At 45.3% G+C, this 21,097-nt stretch overlaps 1 protein-coding gene across 8 annotated transcripts in view; it reads right to left on the bottom strand.

The window, feature by feature from the left end:
* Positions 1-663: 663 nt before the first annotated feature.
* The window catches only part of DLG2 (discs large MAGUK scaffold protein 2), a 904,765-nt gene continuing 884,331 nt past the window's right edge, over positions 664-21,097 (bottom strand). For 4 of the 8 annotated variants that reach the window (XM_083499674.1, XM_083499676.1, XM_083499672.1 and 1 more), the window contains 7 exons: positions 15,830-15,871; positions 8,721-8,771; positions 7,054-7,155; positions 5,764-5,936; positions 5,072-5,181; positions 2,073-2,164; positions 664-1,809 (listed from right to left, as the gene is read on the bottom strand). In XM_083499674.1, the coding sequence (XP_083355800.1) occupies positions 1,703-1,809; positions 2,073-2,164; positions 5,072-5,181; positions 5,764-5,936; positions 7,054-7,155; positions 8,721-8,771; positions 15,830-15,871 (677 nt within the window). In that variant the 3' untranslated portion in view covers positions 664-1,702. The remainder of the gene's footprint in view (positions 1,810-2,072; positions 2,165-5,071; positions 5,182-5,763; positions 5,937-7,053; positions 7,156-8,720; positions 8,772-15,829; positions 15,872-21,097) is intronic. The other 4 variants (XM_083499678.1, XM_083499675.1, XM_083499677.1 and 1 more) reach the window with 1 other exon arrangement.

The following is a 21,097-nucleotide window of genomic DNA, read 5'->3' as shown; positions in this document are numbered from 1 at the left end:
GGCCACTGACATTTTGAGTGGGTTATTTTGTGTGTGTGTGTTTGTGTGTGGGGGGGGATGGGGCTTCACATGCAGGCAAGATTTTTGCAGTGCCCACATGGTGTCATTGGCACAACAATGCCATCCCATAATTCCTCCCACTTTTATCCACGTGTACCTTTTGTGGGAGAAACTGAGTAACTCAAAACCCCAAGAACTAAAATTCTCTTTCCAGTAACCTGTTTCTGATATCTCAGCAGCCATTTACAATACTAACACACATCTGGCTGCACCCTTTATTTCTGGGGCAGAAATCCATTTTAATTCTGAAATCTGTTTTATCTTGTTCTAAGTGCCTCTTTGAGAGTGCAGCAGCGACTAGGAATTTTATCAGCTAGAATAAAAAGGGAGGAGAACACAACACCTTCAAGTTAGGAAGGTAAAAAAATAACATCTAGAACTTAAGAAATAAGATTATGAGGAAATCTCCTGGGGAAAATAATGGCATAGTGCAACTTGAAACCGCCCCCCCGACCTTTGCATTTTACAGCCAGCCAAGGGTGAAAAATAGTTCACCTTTCAATTACTTAATCTTTACAAAATATCTCACAAAATATTTTGTCACCTATAGAAATTAGCGCCTATACATCAATATAGATTTCTTTAAATAAATTATTCCATCTGTTAAGTGCCTTCTGTCTTTATATAAATGATAATATAGACAATCAAAATAAAACGTAAAGCTTTTCCCAACTGTATCCCTCACTGTCAAGTTTAAGTACCCTGAACCCCCAAAGTTTTTTTTTTTTTAAATGTGTGAGTGTTCTGATGTGGAATGAAATTCGTTGCCTGGACCCTCAATGGCATTACAAACCTGTTGAAATTGTGGGTCTGAAGTGGTCAGGGAAAAATAATACTCCCGATTGGTTTCAGAAAAAACCCCCAAAAACCTGATGTGCATAGTTATACGAAAGTCGAGGTGTAGCAAATACAAATGCGCTATGACCAAAACGAAAAAAACAACCAGCCCACCCCAGCAGAAGTCCCTGATCCAACATCCAGAAGAAGCTATTCAAGGTCTTTCCAGAGTTTGGTGGATGATGGATCAGGTCCTATAGGATATTATCCTGCAAGGCTCAGAGCACTCGGCTCCTCGTCCTGTTTAAATACAAGCTTCATCCATGTCCGCTTCAAGCGTCCGCCTTACCCATCGGAGTCAGAGCGATGCTCCTTGCAGGATCGAGCTATAATATTGAGGTCCAAGGCCTGGGAACGTCTTCTCCAAAGCCATCAATGAACACATTGAGGTGAGCCAAGAATAAAGATTGGGGTGGAGGCAGCACTGCCGGCCAGCTTTCTCAGACAGCGGCTCTTCCGCGTCAGAAGTCCATCTCTGCCCAGTGGTGCAACGAGCACACGGCTAGCAGTTTCCTTTTTTTTCTTGCTAATATGGTAAAAGTCTCTCTCTCTTATTTTTGTAAAGGTTTTCTTCTTCTTCTTTTCTCTACCCTTTATGACCAAATCAATGTCCTTCATGGCTTCGAACACTTTGTGTTGTACATTCAGAAAAAAATTCACATTGACTGCAAGAAACGTAAAAGTAACTTTCCCCTCCGCCCCCCCCGGGAAAAAAAAATCACACCCCAAAAAAGCTTCCAAATAAGATAGGATTAAGTTTTCTTCTAAATGCTCTTCCATTGTGATCAGAGGTGAATTGGCGAACTTATAGCTTCTCCTTGGAAGGAATCCAGATGAAAGGCCCAGATTGTTCTTCAATTACGAGTTTGCATTGGTTATAAATATCTTCTAAGGTTTCTCCTTGGACAATAGCTGCAGGGAAAAAAAAGTTCTTAACAGTCACATTGGTAAATATTCTGGGTAGGTGGTTAGAGTCTCCACTTTTGCATTTCCCCAAAAGATGGAATGCATCATCCAAAAAAAGGTTGAAAGATTTTGCCTATGCTAATTTATAAGGTTAAATGCATATTTAGAAATATTTACTATGATGTCCATAAGGGAATGTGGCTCTTCCTTGAGCTGAGGGGAAAAAAAGGGTTCTCTAGCCACAGGAAACCTTCCCAAGCAACGCATACCTGTAAAATATTCTCCAAATTCTTGTTCTAATTTCATTGCTCGGTCGTACGTCTTCTTGGCTTGCTCTTCTGTGAAACGTTTATTCATTTCCCTAGAGACACATTGGAGGTAAGGAAGATCCATCACCATTTCATTCGTCGTTTGCCGCAGCCAAAATAAGCCCCAACAAGTTATCTTAAAAATAAATAACTAAAGTGCCCCCTTTTTTATTCAGAGTGTGGGTGGGGTAGAGTAAATCCTCAAGCCTTCATACAGGCCATGTTGTTAGAGGCTCTGGAACTAAGGCAAAAAGAGTGGCGTCTGAAAAACAGAACTCTCCTATAAACTATTAATGTCGTAGGAGCACTAAAATATGTTCATATTAAAAGAGCTTAGTGTAAGGTTAGGCAACATGCTGCCTGCCAGATGTTGTTGGACTCCAATTGCCAGATGTTGGACTCCGTTAACTGCAGCCAAAATGGAAGCTGAGTTTCAATGGCATATGGAGGGCACCATGTTGGCTATTGCTGCAGTAATGATACACCTCAGAAGCAGGTCTCTCTCATTATGCTGCTTAGTCAAAATGAGGACAGACGATATTTTCCATGGCAACACAGCCAGGGCTCAATTTGTCAGAGAGTTCATTTCCCAAACTCATTTCCAATTGGAACATGGACAACAAAAGCTCCCAGCCTGTGCAAACTGCTTTCCCTTCACTACTGTGAATGACCGTCGCACTCTGCTTCCACACATCTGTGACTGGCATGCAGGGCTTCCAGGATGGAGGATATAGATTCCCTTCCAAGCGCCGGTTAATTTTAGGAAATCGGCTGCGGCATGTGGATAAGCAAAGCAGAGAGACATGAAACCATAATCCGAAACTCTGGATGAAACCAGAGACGCATGCCAAAACGAACTGCACAGCGTAAGCCACGTGCGAAGCATGCTGAAAATTACGTGCATGACGATGCATAAGGAATTGGCTAAGAAGTACATGACAACACACATTTGTTACAGTTGACCTAGCTCTTGGGAAGAAGAATCTGCCTGCTGACTGAATTGGGCATGCACCAAACGTGTCTGCGCTAAGGAAGGAGAAAGCTACTCAAAAAATAGTATTTTGTGTGCTCCTGTTTCAGCAACTAAGGGGGGCATTCCTATGGCGAAATCCACCAGGATGAACAGCTTAGGGTGCAGGGGATCTGGTTTGGCTGACTGATTCCTGGCTCAGCTGGGCTCAGCTAGCATTAAGAACCCAACCCCAGACTTACATTGGCTCCCAGTACGTTTCCGAGCACAATTCAAAGTGTTGGTGCTGACCTTTAAAGCCCTAAACGGCCTCGGTCCTGTATATCTGAAGGAGTGTCTCCACCCCCATCGTTCTACCCGGACACTGAGGTCCAGCTCCGAGGGCCTTCTGGCGGTTCCCTCACTGCAAGACGCCAAGTTACAGGGAACCAGGCAGAGGGCCTTCTTGGTAGTGGCACCCGCCCTGTAGAACGCCCTCCCACCAGATGTCAAAGACAACAACAACTACCAGGCTTTTAGAAGACATCTGAAGGCAGCCCTGTTTAGGGAAGCTTTTAATGTTTGATGTATTACAGTATTTTAATATTTTTTGGGAAGTGGCCAGAGTGGCTGGGGAAGCCCAGCCAGATGGGCGGGGTATAAATAATAAATTATTATTATTATTAGATCAGCCAAAGATTTGCCCGTTTAACTTGCTCATCCTGGCTCAGCTGGGGCTCAGTCAGCGGAGCCAAAGCTGGATGAGCTGTAAAGGTAAAGCTAAAGGGACCCCTGACCGGTCCAGTCGCGGACAACTCTGGGGTTGCTGTAAATCCCCCAAAGGAGTGTTATGGTAAAATGGCACAGCAGGATTTGCAGCAGGCCCCATGCTGGAGTGTGGGCCTTGGCTCATGCCTGACGATGGTGATGTCTGAAAGCAGCTCTGTAATGCATGTATCATCTAAGTTAGGCTCTGATAAACAGTGGAGACAGTGACTTGTGTATCTCTCTCGTGGGGAGATGCAAATAACAACCGCAGCAACAACAATTTCATTATTTTTATGCCGCCCATCTGACTGGTTTGCCCCAGCCACTCTTGGTGGCTTCCAGTATAATAGAAAGACACCATAAAACACCAAAAGCTAAAAGCTCCCATATCCAGGGCTGCCTTCAGATGTCTTCTAAAAGTCAGATAGTTGTTTAGTTCCTTGACATCTGATGGGAGGGCGTTCCACAGGGCAGGTGCCACTACCGAGAAGGCCCTCTGCCTGGTTCCCTGTAACTTGGCTTCTCACAGTGAGGGAACTGCCAGAAGGCCCTCAGAGCTGAACGATGGGGGTGGAAACGCTCCTTCATGTATACTGGGCCGAGGCCATTTAGAGCTTTAAAGGTCAGCACCAACACTTTGAATTGTGCCCGGAAATGTGCTGGGAGCCAGTGTAGATCCTTTAGGACTGGTGTTATATGGTCCCGGCAGCCACTCCTAGTCACCAGCCTGGCAGATGTGCTCTGGATTAGTTGTAGTTTCCGAGTCACCTTCAAAAGTAGCCTCACGTAGAGCGCGTTGCAGTAGTCCAAGCAGGAGATAACCAGAGCATGTACTACTCTGGCGCGACAGTGTGCAGGCAGGTAGGGCCTCAGCCGACGTATCAGATGGAGCTGGCAGACAGCCACCCTGGACACAGAATGGATCTGTGCCTCCATGGACAGCTGTGAGTCTAGAATGACTCCTTTAGGGGCACATTTACTCCATTCAGGATCAAGGAGTCCCCCACACCTGCCTGTCTCCTGTCCTCCAGAAACAGTACTTCTGTCTTGAATGATATACACCAATGGAAGAAGTGCAACTCATCCTTCCTGCATTTGAACATAACCAGCAATGCCCAAAGGCAGCTGCACACCAGGAAAGCATGCATCCCATGTTATGCAATGTTCCAAATCCTGGAAATGGCAGGGAGCTGAATTCTGGGTGGCATGGAATGTTCCTACTCTCATTGAGACAAGTACTCACATCAACGGCTCCCAGGATTTAGGCTTAATGAAGATCGCAATGGGGTACAGCTGCGCAGCTTGTAGTCGCTTGATGGCGTTTCCTGATACATCGAGTATACAGTGTTTGCCCTGTTGGGAGCAGGTGAAGATCTGGTTAACTCTTGCAATGATTTCAGCCAATAAGAAAGCGCCTTGCCCTCTCACATAAGTCTCAGTCTCAGTTTTATTGCGCATAGCCAAAGGCTGCCGCAATGTACACAGAAGCGTTCAACAATTAAAAGAAAATATGCTGGATTAATACAAAAAACTTAAAACATTTATATTATCAAGACATTGCCTACTCTAAACAGAGCTATAAAAGTAGCTTAATATACAGGTTAAGACATTAAACAATAAAATTTGTAGGCTAAAATTGTCACATGGCCACTAATATTATTAAAAAATAATGTTAATTAATACAGTGTGCAATTATATTTGGAGTTTGGTGATAAAGATAGAATATAGCTTGATGTAGTTAGGGTCAAATAAATTCATCTCCTTTACAATTGGTGGCTACCAGAGGTGGTTCACCAGACAGGGTCTTCTTCGTTGCAGTGGAGCTAACACTGGGAGGCCTGTCTGATGGCGTTGTGGCATTTTGGAGACCTCATCTGCCCACGCCAGTGTTCCCTTGCCTATCTGCCGCAACCTTTGCTACGGGAACAAACTTACCCTTTCTGCCACAAATCTGACAGATTGCACGCTAGTCCCATAAAGATTATCGTTATATTGTCCGGCCTCTATGAATTTGTGCTCTTGGATGTCCTTTTCCATTTGTTCTCTGGAGATGACAAAATGATAATCTCTACCATCCACTTCATAATCGCGCTTTGGCCGAGTTGTATCTAGGGGCGGGGGGTAGAGAGAGAAGATGGAAAACAAAGCAGGATAAAGCTTTCTGTAAGTGCACCAAGACAAAAATGAAATTCGCCAACCCAAAGGTACGTCTACAGAGGCTTTTTTTATTAGGAACTGTAGATGCCAATATTCCAAAGGAGGAAAAAAGACTTATGTACGTGACGACAGCCACATGGATGCTATTAGCCCAGAGATGGAAAGAAGATGGAAAGAAGGTAGCAGAAGAAATAAGAAGTGTACTGTCACAGCTTCAAGTCAGAATTAGTATGTTGGAGAAGCAAACATGGAGGCGAAGTCTATCCATGGCTACTAGCCACAGAAATATCTGCCTGAATGTAACCAAAAGAGTAAGAGTCACACCAGCAATTCCTTGGTGTCAGGAAAGTATATTTAGGTATGCAACAACTGCAGCCCATGTTTTGTTAGCCCCAAAACGGAAAGTGAGCGAGGTCCCAACTAAAGAGGATGGCAATTCAAGTGGACAGAATATGCAAAACTTGCAGACTTAACATACACAATAAGAGAGCAAGAGGAACATATATTTAAAGAAGAGTGGGAAACATCTATTGAATACATGGGAAATAACGGTATGCAGCTGAAAATGCTGGCTGCATTAAGATAAATTCAACAGAGTAAATAATTCTTGATGGATGTTAAGGTGGAAAACTGATTTGAATGGTTATAGTATAAGGTTGCCAGATGTCCCCGTTTCCCGGGGACAGTCCCTGGATTTACAGCTTTCTCAGGACAATAAGTGTCCCCAGATTCATTGAAAAAAATCTGGTAACTTATTGTAGTAAAATATGCAGGGATGTATGATATGTAAAATGAACCATGGAAGGAGAAGAAGGGAAGTCATTGGATACTTTAAAGTTTGTAAAATGTTTATTTTGAAATGTAAAATTGACAACTTAATAAAAATGATTATTATGAAAAAAGAGTCACATCAGCTCCTGTTTTGCCTCTGTCCCCACATACCAATGACATATGCCCCCTGGAAGGTTACCCAAGCAGGAATGAGGTTTCTGAAACGGAAAAAGGCCCCTGCCCCAACATTAAACAGAGAAAAATGGGAGAAGAGGTCTCAGAAAATATAATACTTACGTGGTACACAGGAGCCAAATTTGTCAGGAAATTCAGATATCAAATCATCATTGATTCGATCTTTCATTGGGCCAAGGATAATAACTGGTCTGGTGTAATTAACTGAAATGCAGAAAGAAAAGGAACATCTTGATGATGGAAACTTTAAAGCAAATTGTGATGGCAAGTCAACAGCTCATGTTTACCTGTTGGTAGAAATGAATTGGACTGAACACACTCGTGGAGTTAAAAGAAAAGATTTTGCTATGTCCAAGCCAAAGGGTAAAAAAGGTAAAGGTGAAGGACCCCTGGCTGGTTAAGTCCAGTCAAAGTTGACCACGGCGTGTGACGCCCATCTCGCTTCAGGCCGAGGGAGCTGGCGTTTGTCCACAGACAGCTTTCTGGGTCATATGGCCAGCAGGACTAAACCGCTTCTGGCGCAACAGAACACCGTGGCAGAAACCAGAGCACATGGAAACACTGTTTACCTTCCCGCCACAGCAGTACCTATTTATCTACTTGCACAGGTGTGCTTTTGAACTGCTAGGTTGGCAGGAGCTGGGATAGAGCAATGGGAGCTCACCCCATTGTGAGGATTCAAACCGCCGACCTTCTGATCGGCAAGCCCAAAAAGCTCAGTGGTTTAGACCACAGCGCCACCTCTGTCCCTGTTTCCAAGCCAAAGGCTACCTGTACAGGTCGGTTGTTAGTAAAACAAAGTGGGAGTTGGGAATGTAAATAAAACTATTTAGAGTAAGGAGTCACACCACATAAGCAAAAAGTTCACATGGTACAAGCCAGTACCAGAGAATGTAATTCACTCATTCATTTAATAACCCACCCTTCCTCCTGCAGGAGCCCAGGTGGGCAAAGAAAGAAGTGGAAAAACACATACAACATCTGGCAACATCCTAAAAATAATCCCAATATGGATGCAGATTGGGAAGGACCTAAACTTAAAAGGCCTTCAGTAGGTGCTGAGAAGACCAATGGGAGGGGATTCTGAAGGGTTGGTTCCACAACAGTTAAGGCCCTGTTCCTGTATCGGGTGGAATGGACAGCCTGATAAGATCTGCAGGAGGGTAAGGAATGAAATGATCTTTCAGGTTACCCTGGTCCCAAGCTGTATTGGGCTTTATATACCAAAGCAACCACACTGCCCAGTAGCTAACTAGCAATTGGTTCAACTCTTCTCACTGGTGATATCATGTCCCAGTGAGCAGCTGAGCTGCTGCAATTTGCACCAGCAGCTTCTAAGGGCAGCCCCACATAATACATATCTCCTGTCTGCAGTCTGAAGTACATGGATGGAATGGGTCACAGAGGCTAAATCTGGGTCACAGCGGCAGCAGAAAGAGATAGCAAAATTCTAAAATGTGACAGTGGGCTGTAAGCTGGGGTATCACATTTTTTAAATGCACCTCCCTACATACAAGTGTCCCATGCCAGTCAGAAAACTACCACAGTGGACTGAATGTGGGCCAAAAGAGCTTTCATCCTGCCCTGCTAGTTTTCTCGTGGCAGGGAGTTTTTGTGCGACGCCCCCCTCCACCTTTACACTGTGAAGTGGTATGGTCCCCCCTGCCAACTCAGGACTGTACCACCTCATTTTCCAGAATGAATAGATGGCATCTACTGATCATCTGATTGGTCCAAACATGTTTAGTAGAACGTCAGTCTTTGCTTACTTTCCTGCCTTGTTACAGGTTCGTAGGAGAGAATGCAATCTTCTTGCCCTCCTGTGAAAAGAAGAAAAAAGGGGGGTGGGAATCACTGTGGACAAACAGACTTTCTGAAGATGCCCCCCCACCGTCCCACCCCGTGTGGAGATCAATTTCAGCTCTTGAAGGATGCTCAAACCAGAGTCGTTCCAAAATGCGTTCGGAATTCTCCAGCAGTTTAAACTGTCAACGTAACCCCATTATAATTAATCAGCTGTGTCAAAGAAGCTACTTCATTGATTACTAGCAGCTGGGCCAACAGCAGCAAGGCAGAAAACGGATAGATCATTTGTTGCTTGGCAGCAGCCGCTGACTACGGCACCTCTGGAAATTTCACATTTTAAAAAAGGGGTCAGCCCAACGTGATCAATGATCAGGCAATCAGAAGGAGCGCCAAAGAATCGACGTTCGACGTTCTTAAGGTTTGGTCGGCTCACCCAGCTCTGAATCAGAAATGAGCACCAGACACAGGGTGAAGGTAGCCATTGGAAGGAGACCTGAAACATTGCTGCATAACTTCAGAGCAGTGGAAGGACAGGAGGCCTTGAAGCTGGAGACTCATAGAATCATAGAGTTGGAAGAGACCACAAGGGCCATCGAGTCCAACCCCCTGCCAAGCAGGAAACACCATCAGAACACTCCTGACATATGGTTGTCAAGCCTCTGCTTAAAGACCTCCAAAGTAGGAGACTCCACCACACTCCTTGGCAGCAAATTCCACTGTCGAACAGCTCTTACTGTCAGGAAGTTCTTCCTAATGTTTAGGTGGAATCTTCTTTCTTGTAGTTTGGATCCATTGCTCCGTGTCTGCTTCTCTGGAGCAGCAGAAAACAACCTTTCTCCCTCCTCTATGTGACATCCTTTTATATATTTGAACATGGCTATCATATCACCCCTTAACCTCCTCTTCTCCAGGCTAAACATGCCCAGCTCCCTTAGCCGTTCCTCATAAGGCATCGTTTCCAGGCCTTTGACCATTTTGGTTGCCCTCCTCTGGACACGTTCCAGTTTGTCAGTGTCCTTCTTGAACTGTGGTGCCCAGAACTGTTCTGATTATGTGATTCACTGAGTGAAGAGCCTTTGTACACACAGATGCCCTGTATGAATGCCAGAGTTCCTGAAGGATCATAGTTAAATTGTGGGGTCCGGTCGGTGTAAGTGGTCTGAGGTTCAATCCATTGCATCTTCCATTACAAGGTTCAGGGAGTGGGTGATGGGAAAGTTTTTTCTCTGCCTGAGATCCTGGAGGGATCCTGCCAGTCAGAGTAGACAATGCTAGTCTAGATGGACAGGTTATCTGATTTGGCACAAGGCACTTTCCCAGATTCTTTCCATGAGTTGGCTGACGAGGGGTCTTTGGGAGAAAACCCTATAACAGGAAACATTTAACATGCACTATCTAAATCTTGCTACGTATTACTTTGCATAGCCAAATTTGAAGTATAAATTATGGAAGTTGTAGCAGTTGGTTTGGTAGCGTGCATGGAAATTTACCGATAAGCAAATTCTTTTCCGACTGCAGAAAGGCGTGCGCTCTCTTACGACAGAATCAACATTTGGGAAGGTGCATAAAAAATGCATTGCAAGCAATTCAGACACTTGCTTTTAATCGTTTAGTTTAGTTCAAACACACACACTCAGCTTGTTTCATTATCGCCCAATTAGTTTTGTCGGGCAATTATGGCCAATTGAGCAATTAGGCTAAATAGACGCAGGAACGATTGAGCAATTGATGTCAGTTCCTTTGTACTTTTAATTGAATGCATTTGATGAATGAAGTGTGCGCGCGCATGTGAGTGTAATGGGAACGTTACTGGTCACAATTTTGAATGATTTTATCCGGGCAACTTAGTTTTTAAAAACGAAAACTTTTCTAAAGTATAATCCTAACTTGTAGGTCTACCAGACAGTGGAATTTCTTTACCAATGAAAGATAAGCTGTCAGCCTGTTTGTGTGTGTGTGTTCACCATGGAGAGCCCTGACATTCCTGTAGGAATCTCAACAGGTGTACATCTCCTACTTGCCAGAGGTAGGCTCTAAAATACGTTATTCCAGAGGTATTCTGGGGGAGGGTAACCAGAGGCAACTTTGTTCCTCAAAGAGGTCTCAGGATCAGGCCCTTCAACTCTACCAGGCTGGAACTGGCATGGTTAATCCTCCCACTGTAGAAACCAATAGGGAGGGAATTATATAATAACAAAAAGAATTGTCAGGCTTCTATATAGGGAAAACCCACCTCCTGACCTGTCTGGAATCTTGGAGACATCTGCCTGTCAGTGTAGACCAGGCATCCCCAAACTTGGCCCTCCAGCTGTTTTGGGACTACGACTCCCATCATCCATAGCTAACAGGACCAGCGGTTGGGATGATGGGAATTGTAGTCCCAAAACAGTTGGAGGGCTGAGTTTGGGGGTGCCTGATGTAGACCATACTTGACCTTGACAGACCAATGGTTTGACTCAGAATAATGCTGTACTGTTCTCCGCCTCTAACAGAAGGGAAACAAACAGGGAGAGGTCAGAAAGCGAACACATCTAGGAAGGCAATGATACCAAAAGGAGATGAAGGTGGTAATGCCTCTGGAGACTATCAACGTGGCCACTTGGCACTGATCTCATTGCACCAAGGAAACAGCTGGGGAGGCTCACCAGAAAATGAATATTTCCTGGCTCTGGTTCAGACCCTTTCTTGAGAGGAAAGGAGAGATCTTTAGAGAGGCAGGCTCAGTAAGCAGCCTTTATGCTCAGGCTGGGTGACAGGAGAGGTATGACCAGTTGGGTTAGAACAGCGGTTCTCAACCTGTGGGTCCCCAGATGTTGTTGGACTACAACTCCCATCATCCCTGAGCTCTGGCCTTGCTAACTAGGGGTGATGGGAGTTGTAGTTCAACAACATCTGGGGACCCACAGGTTGAGAAAGGCTGGGTTAGAAGAAGCTGTTCAAGCTTACGGAGTCCAAGATCGGGACAAGGGGTTCCAAACTGCACAGAAGCAATGGAGTTGTCCCAATGGGTTGGCATCCCCACCCACCAAGCTTTTAAAGATGGGGCCATGGGAGCTTACTTGGGAGACTCTCGTGGCTTGCAAGACTGTGTGCAGGTGCTCATTGCATTGGGGAGGATGTGTCAGATCCCAGTGACTGGAGTGCTGCTGGGTCCCAGACAACTAGGTTGTGCCCTCCCCATCTGACTCTGGTTCCTCCACTCCTAGTGATGGTTGCTGCCCTCCTGGATTCTGTGCTCCTCCTCCTGGGAAGGAAGAGGGGAGTCCTGCTTCTCCAGCCAGAGCAGTCGTTTCCTGGAGGAGTGAAGTACCTGCCTCCTCCAAACTCTGTTTCCCTGTCTCCATCACCCCTGATGTCATTTCCTGTTCCTCTTCCTTGTCTGTCAGCCTACCACTCCATGCCTGAGCCTGGTGACACCTCAGGACTCATGATAGACTCCTTGAGGCTGGAGCCGACCCTGTACATGATGCCTGGCGGTTATGCAAAATAAAAATAAAAATGCAGATGGTAGCATCCGTCATTTGCCCAGGTTGGGACGGATTAATCTGTCAATGTCCATTTTTCTTGGTTTCTCATTTTTCAATTCAGTTTGCCCCATTTCCGCAACAGCTTGTAATTTTTTGGGAAAAAAGTCTGTGTCAAAATCCATGTACCTTTTAATGTGCATTTCTCTTAATTTTTGTGAGTCAATTTCCTAAATGCAATGCATTTCTCTGTGTTATGTTCGGTAACATGCACTTTTTAAAGCAGGATTTCCCTGAATATTTGCTTTTTCATGCACGCACATACACAGATATATATTTGGTTGGAGACCTGCATTGCAAAATTCGGAGAAGTGTGAATTTCAAAGAGAAGCTGCGTTTCAGTCTGCAGATGAGTCCAGGAAGTGCAAATTAAGTAAGTTCCTGTTGAAATATGAACTGAACACATTTCTCCCCTATCTTTAGCTTCTGGCCACTGCTTTGCAAGTCAATTAATGTTAGTTCAGATTATGTCAATGTGACCTGTCAAAATATCTTGTTTAGCTGGAAGAAAGTAGAGTAGATTACTATTCTGACTATTTACAGAGGGTATGAAACCCATGGTTATTTCAGTGTACACTGAGAGAGATGCTCCATGCTTCATTCACACACACACACACACACACACACACACACACACACACACTTGACAAATGGCTTGTAAATGTTAAGGAAACAGCAGAAGAAAACGGGGAATGATTGCAACGTTTTTCTTTCTGGAAATACAGTTGTGCAGCTCCCATTCAGATTGCACCAACAAAGTCTACTCATAATTTGATGGATGGCTTGTTGGATAGGGTGCCCAGGAGGCCAGGGATTTCAGAGAGAGCTCTGCCAATCAGAATTCAGGCGTGTTTTGAACATGCACTGGTCTGATGTGGTCCCTTGCTCCAATTTCTTTCAAGAAAATTTAGGTTCAATTCGAGTTAATCAAGTGCCTTTGCTTTTAAATGCTGAATCACAGATTGTTCCCAATGCCTCAAAGGAGTTGATTTTAGAGGAGAACACCATTAATCTGTGCGTTGTATCAAATGTTCTCCATATTCAGAGCAAACCCATTGAAAGTGATGGTCAGGACTGGTTAAGATTCCTGTCATCCCTGCCCAATGGCCATGATGGCTGGGCCTGATGGGAATAGTAATATACCAATACCTGGAGGACATATATTGGCTATGCCTGTAACTAGTTACCCTCCAGAGTTTCAGGTGGGAGTTGTTCTCAGCCCTACACGGAGATGCCATGGTTTGAACCAGGGATATTTTACATTCAAAGCCAAGCCTATTATGACAGCAATCCTAAACACATTTATTAGGAAGTAAGCTCCACTGAATTCAGTTGAACATATTTCTGAGCAAACTCAGCATTGTGCCGTAAATGGAATTTCCCACCACCAGGGTGGTGGTAAGAGAAAGTAATAGCTGTGTCCGACTTAGGCCCATTAATTTTGATGGACCTACTCTGAGTAAAACTGAGTTGGACACAACCCCATGCAAGCGGAAAATCACAGGTTCAACCCCTAACACATCTAGTTCAATGGCCAGGGTGATGTGAAATAATTTTGCCAACCAGAATGGACAAAAACGAGGCTATTTGGACAAACGGTGTGACCTGATTTAAGGCAACTTTCTGTATTCCCCTCCATCTACCCCTGCCAGTTCCTAATCAGGTAGCATCCTGGTTTTGAGGGCACTTTTGAAATGCACAAGTGCCAACCCCTGCCTCCTCTAAATCGTAGTCAAATGATGCTCCCTGCAGCCAACAGAGCTGCCACAAACGTTTAAGGAAGGCAGGCCCACGTTTTGGTCCCTGAAATCTGAACACTGTGTTTGGGTACCAGCAAGAAGGGAGGGCTGTTTCAAATGGGAGAGCACTGTTGCACTCACAGTGGGTCAGTTAACCAGAAGGTTGCTGTTAACCAGAAGGTTGGTGGTTTGAGCCCACTCAAGGGGGTTAGATGACCCCTGAGGTCCCTTCCAACTCTATGATTCTATGACTTCCCATAGGCATCTGGTTGCCTAAGGTGAAGACAGACTTCTGGACTAGATGGGCTTTTGGTCTGATCCAGCAGGGCTTTTTGAAACTGTTACATATGAATGGATCTGTCAGTCTTGATTTCTCTCAATTTTTTCATTGTTTTAGAGACTTCAATTCGGTTCTCCACAGATCTGAGCAACTTGCTTACGGACAACAACACCCTAGTGCAATTTAGTGTGAATCTCTCTTAATAAATAAGTGTCATGCAAGCAATTCCCACAATGCCATGCATTTTTGTCTGTTATTTTCACCAATAGGTGCATCTGTGTGCACACTTTCCCCCCGATGCCATGCACTTCCCTGCACATTATTTGGTTGCAGAACTGCACTGCAAAATTCATAGAAGCGCAATTTTCAAAGGGCACCTGAGTTTCGGTTTGCGTTTTGGTTCGTCGTGTGCGAATTAGGCACTTTCTCATAAAAATGTAAACAAAAGGGAAATTCTCCCCTTTCCCTGGTCAGTGTTGGAAAATAAATGCTAAATCTAAAAGGTTCCTGGACCTGATCCAGCAGGACTTCTCCTACATATTGACTGAACCACTTTCTTGGAAGACAACATTTGGATCACAAGAAGCTGCCAGTTTATCATGGGAGGAAAACATTGTCTGGAAAGGACACATCAAACCAGGCCATGTCTGTTTTAGAGCTACATCCCAGTATTTGCACCTCATTCATGCCATCCATTCAAAGCACTCTTATACCATTTTAATTGGCATGGCTTCCCAAAAGGATCCTGGAAACTGTAGTTAATATACGGTCCTGTTAAAAGGCAAAGGTACCCCTGGCAATTAAGTCCAGTCGCGAACGACCTTGGGGTTGCAGCGCTCATCTCGCTTTAAAGGCCGAGGGTGCCGGCGTTTGTCCGCTTCTGCGGACAGTTTTTCCAGATCATCTGGCCAGCATGACTAAGCCACTTCTGGCAACACCTGAGCAGCGCACGGAAATGCCGTTTACCTTCCCGCCGGAGCGGTACCTATTTATCTACTTGCACTTTAACGTGCTTTCGAACTGCTAGGTTGGCAGGAGCTGGGACTGAACAATGGGAGCTCACCCCGTCATGGGGATTCGAACCACCAACCTTTTGATCGGCAAGCCCAAGAAGCACAGTGGTTTAACCCATAGCGCCACCCGCGTCCCACGGTACTGTTAGGAGGCCCTCATTCCCCTCACAGAGCTACAGTTCCCAGAGCTCCCCAAGAAGGGGGATTTATGAACCTCTCTGGGAATGTTAGCTCTAACAATTCTCAGCACTCTTAGCAAACTACATTTCCCAGGATGCATTGGGAAATTAAAACAGTATCGTGCTTCAAATGAACAGTGTGGATGTGGTTTGATTTCTGTTTGCACCTGGTAACAAATCAAGCCATTTGCACCAATAATAAAAGTGACAAGGTATTATAGATGTATTTTTTAAAGTTTGAAGGGGGAGGGTGGGGGCAGGAGAAGAGAGAAGAAACGGAACCACCACAGGCAAGCCAAAGTAAAAAAGGAGACCCAAACGAAATCTGTTAACTTACTGTAGCTACTTTCGCTATCGCTGGCATTAGAAGAAAGGTGTTCTGCAAGAACAGGACAGCAAATTAAAAGGACATATCCAAGCACCAGAATGTCAAGGAACCTCCCCGGTCATGCAAAAGGTGGAGGGTGCAGAGTGGGAGTCAAAAGAACCAGAGCAGCCAGATAGTCCCCGAGTACCAATAAAGTGAAGGCCAAAGGCATTAACTCTTGTGGAAGTGCTGAGGAGGAGGGTGTGCCAATCCTGTTGCTAAAGCAGCAGCTGGTGAAAAGTGTTGTAGTTAAGTGGCAGAGCATATTCTTTGCATGCAGAAGGTCCAAAGTTCAATCCCTGGCTTCTCCCAGTAGGGCTAGGAATGTCCCCCATCTGAAACCCTGGAGAGCTTCTGCCAGTCAGTGTAAAAAAAGCAGAGGTAAAGGACCCCTGGAAAGTTAAAAGGTAAAGGTAAAGGGACCCCTGACCATTAGGTTCAGTCATGGCCGACTCTGGGGTTGAGGCACTCATCTCGCTTTATTGGCCAAGGGAGCCGGCATACAACTTCTGGGTCATGTGGCCAGCATGACTAAGCCACTTCTGGCGAACCAGAGCAGCACACAGAAACACCATTTACCTTCCCATTTACCTATTTATCTACTTGCACTTTGACGTGCTTTCGAACTGCTAGGTTGACAGGAGCTGGGACGGAGCAACGGGAGCTCACCCTATGGTGGGGATTCGAACTGCCACCCAAGAGGCTGAGTGGTTTAGACCACAGTGCCACCCGCGTCCCTACCAGTCAGTGTAGCCAATACTGAGCTAGATGGACCAATAGGTCTGACTCAACAGAAGACAGGTTCGTATTTTCCTATGGATCACGGTTTCCCAAACTTGGCTCTCCAGCTGTTTTTGGACTACAATTTCCACCATCCCTGATCATTCTAGCTAGGAATGATGGGAGTTGTAGTCCAAAAACAGCTGGAGACCCAAGTTTGGGGAACATGACTATGGGTGCATGAGGCTTCCATTCCCAGAACCCAGTGATGCTCTTTCAGCATAGATGAAGACCCACGAGAAACATGGCACTCATACTTATTGTTCATGCAGTGGCTAGTAGTCTACCTGCTTTGTGCAAACTTAAGAACCCTCATCACCATTTCCCCCTTCTCTTTGGAAAAACAGTGTTGGGAGGCAGTGCTAAAGTAGCAATGATGAGAAAGGAGCCTTAATCCAGTGACGAGGAATCTGCAGCTCTCCAGAGGCCTTTGGACTTCCCGTCAGTCCCAGCCAGTTAATGGCCAGGGGTTTCGGAGTTGTAGAGTAACAACATCTGGAGAGCCACAGGCTCCCCAATCCCTGCCTCAACCCCTTTGTAACTCATGCTGGTTGGATTTGGTTTCCCCTCCATCTTGGATTCCCCTCCCCCCTTTGAAATGCTCTGCAAATAAATCACAGGCCATTAGTCTGAGCCCAGACCATTAGTCATTTCAAGCCCAGTACTGACTGGGCTTGAACCTGTGGCTAATCAGCATGCAATGCATTTGTTCCGCCAGTGAAATATGACCCCTGGGAGACAGCCTTGCAGCCTTGGAATTAAAGAGGAATTGCTTGGTCAGCAGCTTCTGGGAAGGGAAGGCTGAATTAGATGGGTCTTCCCCAGATCCATCATATAAGGTGCTCCTTATAAATTTGGGACGAAGTCTTCTGAGGCCATGAGGTGGGCTTTGGACAGAACATCTGAACTTCCATTCGGATTGACTGTTGCTACACACAAGGCTTTAAACCCTGGTGAGAAGTATCAGATCTGGAGGTCTAATGTGGCCTCCAAGTCTCCCTGTCTGCCCCAGGCAACTGGTTCTGCCTCAAAACCTGAGTGTTTTTGCCTGTCTGGAAGGTATCCTTGAACTCTGATCACGTCTCTTGCTTGACACAGAGGTGGCGTGTGTATGTGTGTAGAAACTAGCTTGCTGCACAAAGGCAAAATTTGCATCAATTGCTCCACCCACCTTTGCCTCTGGCCCTGCCCACACCTAGAAGGTTTCCCTGAAGGGCACACATCCCATAGTTTGAAAAAGGCCCCCCAACCCTCCTTTACAAAACCCAATGGATTTTTTTATTCTTAGAGGACTGTATGAGGAATGCGGTTTTCACCCCTCACTGCATTCACAGAGAGAATCTCCACTCAGGAATAAAAAGCGAGAGAGCCCACCTATATTTTGCCCAGCTTTCATGTACTCGCCTGCTGATTCTTGCTAATTCCCTTCTAAATTACTGAAATTTGGATAACGGCATGAGTTGGTCTATCAACGAGAAATGCCCTTTGCTCGGCAACCGAACCTCTCAGCTCCACAAGAGATAATGCGCCCCTCCTTTCACAGGGAAAGTCGACTATCAGGTGGGGTTAACTGATGTTCAGGAAGATGCTCAGCATGAAAGGAAACCCCCAAGGGTTGCATCAGGTTGTGCACACAAGCATACATTCCTGTAATGAAAAGCGCATTCATAGCAGTGGGCAATGGAGGCAGCGCTGGAGTTTTTGCTTTTTCCGGCATGAACATGTGCATCGGGAAAAAAGAATGGGAAAACTCCGTAGAAAGTAGGCAGCCATTGCGCATATCAAGTGAGGTCGTTGCAAGGTTAAGAGTGATGCAGGGGCAGGCAGGAAAATCCTCAATGTTTTTTTACTACGGTTTTAAGAAAGCCATTCCAACCTCTATCGTCTTCTCTTACTTATTCACCGTAAGGTTGAGGGCCACACAGGATCTGAATGGGAGACTTCCCCATGCATATAGTTAATGCAAATATCCTATCTGGATCAGTGCGTCTGTGAGGGGAGCAGTTAAAGTCCCCAACTCCACACCCTTCCCGCCACCAGGATCCCTACCCAGATAGGTCCTCCTGCGCTTCCAATCTATTTAATTTAATTTGATTTGTTCATGATTCATTTAACAAAATTTAGATACTTGTTAATTTTTATGTAAAAGCTCTACGCAGTTTATATAAAATACTATAAAATGGAAAGGGTATAAAAAGTAGGCGTATAAAGTATATGCAGTTGTACCTTGGATCCTGAATTCCCTGGAAATTGGACGTTTTGGCTCCTGAACGCTGCAAACCCGGATTGTTCCGGTTTGCAAATGTTCTTTTGGAACCCGAACGTCCAAGGGGGATTCCGCAGCTTCTGATTGGCTGCAGGAGCTTGCTGCAGCCAATGAGATGCCGCGATTTGGTTTCCGAACGTTTTGGAAGTCGAACGGACTTCCGGAATGGATTCCGTTCGACTTCCATGGTCCGACTGTATCCCCAAAATAACCATAGAAACCAGGAGACTTTAAAAACAAGCCAATGTAAGCAAGTATATATAACAAAATTGCACATCTGGGCAGACTTGCTGAAAGAAAATGGTTTTTAGTAGGCATCAAAAGCGTGCAAGGACAAAAGAAGTAATTATAATTTAACAGTTTCTATATTATTCTGTCTTATTAAAGCAACTAGAAAAAATCTTAGGACGGGAAGATCTCACACAGGTGAAGGGAAGCAGGGGGAGGAGGGAGGGTTAGGTTGAATTCGGGAAATAAAATAATATATGGGACAGCAAAGGATATAAAAGATTCTTATAGAATAGTAATATATTGTAACCAGAATAGAAATTTAAAACAGGAAGTAAATGTATTGTTAGTATTTTCATTATTGTAATAGTTATTATTATTTCTTATTGGTAGAAAGCAATGTTAATTTAGGCTTCTTCATTTTGCTGTCTGTATAATTTTCTTAAGACAATTTTTTTAAAAAAGCAGAACGAAGAAGGCCCCTGCCTGGTGTTAATAGGTACTTTATTTAAATTTATTTTAAAATCGCCATTCACACAATTGCTCACTGTGCGAGTGGTGTCCTGTCTAGTTTGGACCTGAGATTGTGTTTTTCTAGGATACCTACTCTTGAAACCATAATTTCCTCGATTGGCGATGTTTAAGGGCGGGTGCCAGTCCTTACGCAGTCAAAATGGTACCACCTACTCTCACCAGGGAGGTGTTTGCAGCCTCAGGTGATTGCCTAGGACTACAGGTCGGATAGCCACCCCCAGCTCTCCTGGTTTCTTCCAATGAAAGCAAAGCATTAAGGCTACGAATCAACAAAGTTAACAAAAAAAAAAGGGGCGGGGATAAATTGGAACATTCAGAAACAAACCATTGCTGTGTTTTGAGATGCAATCTAGGAAGATTAAGCATGAATTCTCCCTCTGAAGTGCATTCCTGGTATTGGTATGAGTTCTACGTGGAGGCTGTCTAAAACTGTCTTCCCCAACCTGGTGTCTAGTAGATGCTGTTGGACTACAATGTCCATCATCCAGAGCTAGCATGGCCAATGGTCAGGGATGATGGGCGCTGTAGTCCAACAATATCTGAAGAGTGATCAGGTTGGGAAAGACTGGTCTAAAGCAGTGGTTTTCAAACATTCTAAGTTCTGGGAAGTTTTTCCATATTGAGTAGATCTCAGAGCATCCGTCACAGAGGAACATTGTTTAGCAGGGGGCTCTGGAGCACGTTCCCAGTTCATCTGGCTGCTGCTCAGCTTTTTGGGCCTTCACTGTCATCACAGGGTGACTGTACCACACAACAGGCCCCATACTCTCCCATGTCTGCACACTGCAGGGGAAGGGAAGATGGCAAGTGAGGTCCAAGCCAGAGCAGATCCATGGTTGGGGGGCGCTTGGCAACACGCCCATAGTAGCTCCCCCATCCTTCTCCACACACCGTCTGGATACCAGATGCTGGAAATCTTAAGTGAGGAGAGTACTGCTGCACTCAGGTCCTTCATGTGGGCTTCACATGGGCTTCTGGTTGGCCACTGTGAGAAGTTAGACTAGATGGGCCTTTGACTTGGTCTAGCAGAGTTGTTCTCCGCCGACATGAGCGGGTGAGTGATGGTGGTAAGGAGAAACTGTGGCCTCCGCTCACTTAGCTGCCCCTCTTTTCTCTCTAGGCCAAGGAACCTGAAGCACTCCAGATGTTGTTGGATTTCAGCTCCAGTCAGCCCCAAAGACCATGGTCAATGGTCAGGGCTGATAGAAGCAACATCTGGAGGGCCACAGCACCCATCCTTTCACCAGGCAATGCTGTGTAGAGGACAGGGTGACACATATCTCTTATTTTCATGGCCAGGCAGCACTATTTGACCTTCCTGAGGAGCAGATGCATCAGCTGTTGTCAGGTGGCAGTGACCCTTTTGATCAACCCTGACCAGATCATCTTTGAGACAGCTGGAGGAACCCAGTGGGAGGGGAGGGAGGGGT

Source organism: Podarcis liolepis (genome assembly GCF_965112155.1).
Source record: "Podarcis liolepis genome assembly, chromosome: 4".
Lineage (NCBI taxonomy): Eukaryota > Metazoa > Chordata > Lepidosauria > Squamata > Lacertidae > Podarcis > Podarcis liolepis.
The sequence above is the reverse complement of the archived record's forward strand: the minus strand, read 5'-3'. Positions and strand labels throughout refer to the sequence as shown.